Source organism: Sturnira hondurensis, unplaced genomic scaffold (assembly GCF_014824575.4).
Source record: "Sturnira hondurensis isolate 20B ecotype Veracruz unplaced genomic scaffold, ASM1482457v3 Scaffold0018097, whole genome shotgun sequence".
Taxonomy (NCBI): domain Eukaryota; kingdom Metazoa; phylum Chordata; class Mammalia; order Chiroptera; family Phyllostomidae; genus Sturnira; species Sturnira hondurensis.
In genome coordinates this window covers 856,690-865,578 of record NW_028090728.1, presented here as the reverse complement: position 1 = coordinate 865,578, position 8,889 = coordinate 856,690, and the positions used below count along the sequence as shown (strand labels likewise).

The window sequence follows — 8,889 nt, the reverse complement described above, 5'->3', positions numbered from 1 at the left end:
ACGGACAATTTAGAGCTCATCTCTTAGCAAGTGGAATGTGTAGGGTACAGTTTTGTTGCCCAGAGTCACCGTAATGTGGCCGGCCTCCAGGGCTTACCCTCTTATTCCAAGTGTGTGCCCTGAAGCAATGCCTCACCCATGCCCCCAGCCCCTGGTGGCACTCCTTTTTTGAGTTTGGTTCTTTTGAGATTCTACCTACTGTATGAAACATACAATCTTTCCCTGTCTGACTTCTCTCTCCTAACATAATGTTCTCGAGGTCCAGCCATGTTGCTGCAGTGGCAGAATGTCTTTTCTGATGGCTGAATAGTGTTCCATGACCTGTGTGGAGGCCACGTCTCCATTTTCCACTCGTCCATTGATGGACACTTAGGTGGTTTCTGTGTCTTAGCTGTTACGAACAGTGCTGCAGCACATACAGGGTACAGATGTGGCTTCGATGGCCCTTTCACTTCCTCTAAATACGTACCCAGCCCTGGCTGGCATAGCTCAGTGGATTGAGCGCGGGCCTGCGAACCACACGATTGCGGTTCGATTCCCAGTCAGGGCGCATGCCTGGGTTGCAGGCCAGTTCCCAGCAGGGGACTCAGGAGAGGCAACCATACATTGATACTTCTCTCCTTCTCTCCTTCCCTTCCCCTCTAAAGATAGATTAAATAAATAAATACCCAGAAGTGGAATTGCTGGATTGTATGGCAATTCTAGTTTTAGTTTTTCAAGGAATCTGTATACTCTGAAGTTATTGAGGACTTAAAAAGTTTTTCTGTATGTGGACTGTATCTGATGAATGCTATTTACTATATTAGAAATCAACACAAAATTATTTTAAATATTTATTCATTTAAAATTAATAAGGTTGTCTGAAAGAATTTTTTACAAAAATAACTAGATAAAAATTTAGTGAAAAGAGTGGCATTGTTTCATAGTTTTGTGAATCTCTTTAACATGGCTTAAAGGAGACAGCTGCAGTTTCTCACACCTGCCGCTTTTGCTTTGGTCTCTTGCAACAAGTTGTTTAGTCCAAAGTCTACAAAGGTGATGTAGCATGACTCTGATATGTCATTGGAAAGAGAACTTCACAGAGCCCCTGGAAGGCTCTCAGGGGCCCCCTCTGCACTTTGAGAAATGATGCTCTAATCTTCCTGTGTGAATTGCCACTTCTCCTTAGAACTAGTCTCCGAACCGGGTTCTTCAAGCTCCACTCATGTGAGAGGACGTGTGCTAGCCATGCTGGCCATTGGCCCCCTTGGTCCCATGCCAGTGGCACTGTCCAAGCCGAGCGGTGACTCGGGCACACCTGTTTATACTCCCAGGTTTTCTACTGAGGAACCATCCATATGCACAGTTCCTAGAGATAGTGCCGTTCAGACCCGTCACGAAGAAGCTAGCATTTTCCTTGCTGCCTCATGTTCGAAAAGCAGACCAGTCCCTCCAAGGCCAAGGCTGTTTGTAGGGTGGTATGGAGGGGCCACGTGAGGATTTGATTTTTGCACGCCTCTTGCCCGGGCATGCAGTGGGTACCCCTGGGGTGGAGTGGAGCAGGGCTTTGGAAGCCCCTATTGGGCAGCATCAGTGAGGACATCAGTGCAAAGTTGTGACACAGTCATCCCCGTGAACTGGCCTGGGGGTGGCAGGGGGCGGGGGCAGTGCATGGAAAGGACAAGGAGAAGTCCAGAGTGGCCCAAGGTCCTCAGAACACACGGAGCATCTCAAAGCAGCAGGAGCCATCAGTGAGCCTATGCCAGGGTCAAAGTAAAGAAATAAAGCAATAAAATGTGCAGCCAGCTTTATCCAGTCCTATCTCCTTTTCCCTGATGCAGCTTCTTATAACCGAGAGCCCTGGGGCCTCCAGGAACCCCACCCCAGCTGGAGTGCACTGGGAGGGTGGTGACAGTGACTCACAGTCACACAGTGATCAGGGCCACCTTTGCCTCCCTGGGGAGAACCTCCTCCCCACTTCCTTCCTACATTCCCAATCCCTGCTCCTTCCCAAGCAAGGACTAAATGAACCTAGGTGGCAGCAGCCTGGAGAGGAAGAGCCACTGAGAGCAGCTGGTCACCCAGTGTGGTGGGGAGATAAGGAATCAGGGGCCCCTGGGGTAGGACATTTTGCACCTTCCCAGAAATGCCTCGGCCTCCTGGGTTAGCAGCTAGGGTCTCCTCGGTCCTTCCAGGGTGAGACAACCTCCACTAGCCTGGAAAGAAGGGCAAATGGGAAGATGGGGCCATAGGAACCCAGTATACCCAACAGTGCTCTGGTCCAGGGTTTTCGAACTTCCCTTTGGCTACAGATTGCTGTGTGCGTGTGTGTGTGTGTGTGTGTGTGTGTGTGTGTGTACACAGGAAGGGGCAGCCAGCAGAGCTGCTCTGCGGGGAGTCTGGCCACCTGCTGCCCTGCAGATTCTTCTGACTTCTCATCGCCAGGCCTTGGGACACAGTTTGGTAACTGCCATTTCACAGAGGAAGACTTGAGGGTTGGGTAGAGGCTAGAACTCAGTGCTTCCTCCAGGGACATTCAGAGACAGGGAGCAGGGATGACTGTAAAAGAAGACCTGCAGGTGTGCATCCTGGGCAGGGGTACATGCCAAGGAGAGGAGTCGTGGGCAAAGCGCAGGAGCGCAGAGGCTGGCATGTCTCCCACCTGGAGCAGGGTGCCCAGCCTGCATGACAGACAGGAAAGGAAAGATATACCCATCTTCTGGCCAACTCCCGGGGTCACAAATCCAGCCTCTGATCATGAGAACAGCCATCCCTCCATTTCCACCCCAGACTCTGCTCTCCACCCCACTTGCCTGCTCCAGGGAAGGGCAGCCCAGCCTTTGAGGCATGGGCTTGTCCTCCACCCAAGAACACAAGCCCTTGGACTTCCCCTCCCTACATTCCCAGTCTCCTCCTGCCCCAGAGAGGGTGGGTCCAATGTTCTGCACATTTCTGGGTAACAGTTTGTGTCCTGAGGTCGTGAGGCTCCACCTCCCCAGCTGACCAGGGGGCCTAGATGGCTTGTGTGCAACAAGCTCCCTGTCCTGACTCTCAGGTTTTTCTAGAGAGACAGTTCATGGCTTGTGACATTCTCTAGTGGGTCTGTGGTCCAAAAGAGGTTCAGAAGCACTACATGATGGGAGGAGGGGCTTCCTAAGGGAAAGGAAGGAGTGGCTACATTAGTAATTCTCTTCCCTGTGGGAGGCGGCACATGTGTTACTCGGTTTTATTTCCCTCACATACTTGTGATGCCAGATCACTGTCCCTATTTTACCGGTGAGAAAACTCAGAGGCTCCCTTCCATTAGGGAGCTGGCCCAGGATGCAGCCTGACTGAGAGATTGAACAGGACAGAGGCAGAGGTACAAGGCAGTGCTGCACTTGGCCCTCAGCTCTTAGACCACGGAGGTGGGCAAGCTGGACCTTCCTCCACCTGCATTCGTGCATGAGAATCAGGGTTGCCAGTAAATTATTTCAGCAGCCGGAGAACCTGGCAAAGGGCAAGGCAGCTGTCCTCTGAGGTTATTCTTGCTGAATGTAAAACAGAGCCCCCCCAGACTGGCCCCTGGTGTCCCATCCCTTTCTAACAAAGAGGAAGGAGGAGAGTGCCCCTGACCTTCACAGGCAGGACCTGGCTAGAGCTTGCTTAGCTCAGCAAGGCCCAAAAAGATCCATCAGCCACAAACCCTTTCCTTCTCTGCTCTTAGAGATGTCCACCACCAAGCCTCGGAACAGCATGTCCACCCTCCATCCTGCCTCCTCCCCGGCATCCTCTTCCCAGGCGGAGAAAAGGCAGAGCAGTCCTTCAAAACAGGCCCGAGGCTGGGTGTGGGCCCCCCACCCCCACCATTCCTAGACTTCATTTTTCTAGCATGCATATTACCTGTGATTTTTTTTCAGTGTTATTGAGATGTGAGGTGCAACATTGTGAATTTTCAGGTATACAGCATAATGACTGGGCTTACATGTGTTGTAAGTGATTACCACGATAAATTTAGTTAGCAGCCATCACCTCATATAGCTGGAAAAAAGGGAAAACGTGTTTTTTGCTTGTAATGAGAACTTTTTAAGATGTTAAAGAACAAACTTCAACTGAGTAGATTTTATTAAGTGATTCATGAATGGGGCAGCATCCCATTTAGTAGATAGAAAGGTGCTGCCATGAGTCACGACAGAAAGTTTTTATAGACAGAAAGAGAGGCCCTACGAAGTTAAAAGAGTTGCTGGTTTTATTCCAGGTCAGGACACATGCCTGGGTTGCAGGTTTGGTCCCCAGTCAGGACACGTATGGGGGCAACCAATTGAGGGAGTTTCTCTCCCTCTCTTTCTCCATCCCTTCCCCTCTCTCTCTCAAAATAAATACATAAAATCTGGGTTTTTCCTTTTAAGAATGAATTAGCCATGGTTGGGTAGCTCAGTCGGTTGGAGTGTCATCCTGATATGCCAAGGTCATGGGTTCAATCCCCAGTCAGGGCACACACAAGAATCAACCAATGAATGCATCAATAACTGGAACAACAAACTGATTTCTCTCTCCCCCCCCAAATCAATAAATAGGTAATAATTGAAAAAAAATTAAACAGTGAATCATTTCAAGTAAGTTTTCCTTCCTTTAGGGAAAGGCAGAGGGTCTTATCAAGCAGGTCACCTCACTAATGCTGATAGAAAATTCTAGACTGAGTGGTTTAAAATTCCACTCCTGGGAGAAGCTGGAACTGTAGTTAGGTTGATTATTAAGGTTTTGTTTGCTATTGTACCTTAGTGAAAGTGAGTTCATTTTGGCCTATTGTTTCTCTCTCTCTCTCTCTTTTAACAAGGACCTAATCCCTTACTAACTTTCAGATGTACTATACAGCAGTGTTAATTGTAGTCATTCCTAGAATTTTCAGACAGCTGAGAAAGTCATCCCTTCTGGGCCTCAGTTTCTTCATCTGTAAGTTGGGAATGACGATGGCCAGCCCACTTGTCTTACAGGGATTTCTAAGAATCACATAGGGAAGGCATTTAGAAAGGTCAGGCTATCCCACTGAAATGACAGCAAACCCGTGCTGGAACTCACCCTTACACTTCCTGTCCCCTGGTCACTGGACCCTGGCAGCCCAGGCTGGGAGCCTCCTCTGGGCTATGCTGAGGCAGCTCCACATGTGGCTTGGGGGCCTAGGGGGCTTAGGGTGAGGGCAGCAAAAGTGGGTGGTCCTCCTTTCTCTGTCCCCTCTCAGTGACCCCTTGGTCCTCAGGGTGGGGTGGGGGCAGTCTCTGGGTGGAAGCCTGGTTTGTGCAAAGTACCAAGCTAGGAGCAAAAACCAGGGCTCCCTCCCAAGGACAACAGAAACTGGGGAGAAGCATTTGAAGAAAGGCAGAAGATACATGCATGCTCTTTCACACAGGGAGAGCATTAAGCGTCTCCAACACTCTAGGGTAGAAGACCGTGTTTCTTTGCTTCTCTAAAGCAGTCAACTCCATTTCCAGCTCCCACCGCCTTGACTGGTGGGAAATTCAGACTTAGTCATATTTGGAGGGTCTGTCTTTTACCTGGGGTTGTGGGAGAGTTGAGGGGTCTTCCACGATCCTGAGCATTTGGAGCAGGATCATTGGGTGCTAACCCACACTGATCACTGCTGGTGGCCAGGGGTCTCTGCAGAGGCTCCCAGATGAGGCTCTCGGTGTGTGGGACCCCCCAAATCCTTGTCTCTCCTCAGGCATGGGGAACCTCTGTCCCTGGGGTTTCTGCCACTGCTCCCACCCCTCCCATTAGGCAGACCCACTTGATACCCTCTCTTTGGGAGCCCTGGTAGGGTTTTCTTCCTGGCGCCTGGCAGCTTCTTTCTTCAAACCCACAACTCATAAACTGCCCCCTCCCAAGGCAGAGGAACACTGAGGTCGGAACAAGATAAAAAAAAAACAAGTATCGATGCATATTGATACTTGTCACAAGGCTGGGGAATTTGTTACGTGTGCCATTTTCAAAGTTCATCCTAGATGGAGGAACAGCTGCATGCCCGCACCTGACCACCTGGCCATCAACCCTTGGCTTCGTCCTGGGGAACCTGAGAGGTGGTAGCCGGAGACTGTCCTGGGAGGGCGACCTGAACTAGGCAGGCCAGCTCTGTGGGAGCTTGCCTGGTTCTGGGCAGGGCAGGGGTTGGGGAAGGAGCTCTGCAGATGTTTCCTGAAGGTTAGGAACCCACTTGGAGGTGGTCTCCTCCCTTCCTCCCTTGCTAGAGCTCTGCTCTCAGGGTGGCTGAGCTGGCTCCGGGAGCTGCTCTGGGCATTTGGGTGGGACTGGAGGGTAGGGCAGGACCTCCCTGACCTCTGGGCTCCCTCATTCTTACAGGACCTGGGCATGGAGTCTACCTCGCTGGACGACGTTCTGTACCGCTATGCCAGCTTCCGGAACCTGGTGGACCCCATCACACACGACCTCATCATCAGCCTGGCTCGCTACATCCATTGCCCCAAGCCGGTAGGGTGGCGTGGTCTAAGCTTGCTAGGTCTGGGGTGTGTGGTAGGCGCCTTTCTGGGCAGAGCAGCTCAGTGTCCAGACCCAAGGAGATGGGCCCCACTGCAGGCACCAGAAGGGTAAGCCCGAAGTGCCCATCTGTCCCCTGGCCCAGCATCCATGGCGGAGGCTGCATACTGGCACCATCAGGACAGGTTTTGTTTGGCCCACAAGTGTTTTAAATCTAGATTTATTGCCAACATTTAATAATCAGAATATGTCACACAATCCCTGTATTCAGTTGCCCTTGAAAAATGGGGAGCTCCAGCAACCGGAAGTCTTCATTTCTACGGGGCTGGAACTGAGTGGCCACTGGCCCCTGTTATGCAGTGCTAGGGCCATCAGGTACAGTTGTGTAGGTTGTGCCCTGCACAAAGATATGCAAACACAGAGGTGGCAGGGGTTAGGGGAGATAGGAGACAGCTCTAATCCAGCCCTCTCTCTGCCCAGCAAGCCATGGGCACTGGTGCAAGACTGTCCACCCAGAGACAAGCTTTTTCTTGTTTGCACAAAGGTGCCATGTAAGTCCAGCAGTGACCCTGCACAGTGCTCTCCAATTTGCCTCAGTCCCCACCACCTCCAGTTGTCTTGTCTCTGAGGCAGTAATTTTACATACTCCTCCCCCGACTTCTCCCCCACCCCGCAGTTGACCCACATGCACTTCCTGTCTGGCTTTGGTAGTTGAGCAGGGGAAGCTCCAGGGTTTTCCAGGCTCTGCGGGCACTGCTCTTCCCCTTCTGATGGGAGGGTTTGCCTTCTGCCTGGCTGCTGGGCCACGGGCCTTGCTGGGTACAAGGCTGGCTCACCCAGGCCTGCCCACTTAGACGCTGGCAGGAAAGGGGAGGACCAGGCTGAGGCAGCTCCATGTTTGGGCATTTCTCTATGTTGTTTTGGTTCCTTCTCTTTCACCCCTCAATTTCCAGCAGCTTCCAAAAGAAGTGCTTCCCCAAGAAGTTGTGGTGGGGCGGGAAGCCAGACCAGGTCTGAGTGCCGGAGGGACACCTCCCCTTTCAGAGAAGGATCTGAGATAAGAGTGAGGTGGTGGTTCCAAAGCCACCATCAAGCGGCCTGGGTGCAGACTTGAACACGGTTACCAGAGGCCTGGAACCTTGCCTTGGGCTGACCCTCCATCTGGGGCTTTGTCTAGCCCTTTGTCTAGGGCTCCTCTCTGGCCTCTGGGGCTGTCTGATGCCAAGACTCAGAGGCTAGGGTAACTTTGGAGAGCTAGGAACAGGTCCGGGGCCGGTGTGGCGGGATGGGTTGGTGGAAGGATGCAGCAGAAGGCAGGAATGCTGGGCTAAAATATGCACAGGTAAGAAAAGGCCAACAGGTGAGGTTTGGTGGACTGGGAACCTCAAGGCCTAGGGAAGAGGAGCTGATGCAGGAGCCACAGGGAGCCAACTAGGGCTGGACCACCCTCTCTGCTCCTGGGGGTTATATCTGTCTCAGCCTGGGGATGAGGAGGAGACCGGGTCTGTAGGACGCCTTGCAGGTGTCAGACTGCTGCCTTTTCTAAAGCATGGATGTAGTTACCCAGAGGTAAAAAAAGGGGCAGGCTGTACTGGACCACTCAAAGCAGCTAGTAGGAGAGAAGTGTCCTTATGCCCATTTTAGAGTTGAGGAAGATAGAGTTCAGGGAATGAAGTGATCTGAGAAAGGCCACATGCAGGTGAGAACCCCATCGGGGAGTTGGGCCAGTGTTCAGGGGCGGGTCTCTGCTATCAGGGCTCAGCTGGGGCCCCCAGGGTTGCAGCCAGCCCCAGGGGGCAAGGCCCTGTGTGGGGGCAGCTGAGCACGTGCCTCCCTGCACACAGGAAGGGTTACAGATGGTTAACTGCTCAAGTCAGACCCCAGGACACAGGACTGGGCTAACAACAAGGACAGGAGGCCAAGGGTCCTGCATTGCAATCTGTCCCTCTGGATGGGGACAAGAGGAGCTGTACCTGGGTTGTCTTAGCTCAGGCTGCTGTAACAAATTACCATTGACTGGGTGGCTTTTAAAGAACAGAAATTTATTCCTCAGTTCTGGAAGCTGGAAGTCCAAGATCAAGGTGTCGGCATGGCCAGGTTCTGAGTGGGAACCCTCCTCCTGGTTTGCAGACAGCTGCCTTCCTGCTGTGTTTTCACATGGTGGGAAGAAAGGGAGCTAATACTCTGGCCTCTTATAACCCTTATGACCTCAGCTTATCCTGATTACTCCCAAAGACCTACCCCCAAACACCATTATATTGGAATTGGGGTTGAACATATGAATTGCAGGGGCGCATAAACATTCAATCCATTGCATGGGTGCAACCTTTCTCAGATCACGTAACTTGCTGAACCTCATTTTTCTCAGCTAAGGTGGGCACGAAACTCATTCCTGCAGGGCTGTTTGGAGAATTCAGGGAGATGGTTCTCAAGAAGTGTTGG

The 8,889-nt window shown here is 51.8% G+C and overlaps 1 protein-coding gene across 1 annotated transcript in view; it reads left to right on the top strand.

The window, feature by feature from the left end:
• LRRC75A (leucine rich repeat containing 75A) overlaps positions 1-8,889 on the top strand; it is a 47,064-nt gene that overhangs the window by 28,387 nt on the left and 9,788 nt on the right. Inside the window, exon 2 of the mRNA XM_037068901.1 lies at positions 6,313-6,441. Within this exon, the coding sequence (XP_036924796.1) occupies positions 6,313-6,441 (129 nt within the window). The remainder of the gene's footprint in view (positions 1-6,312; positions 6,442-8,889) is intronic.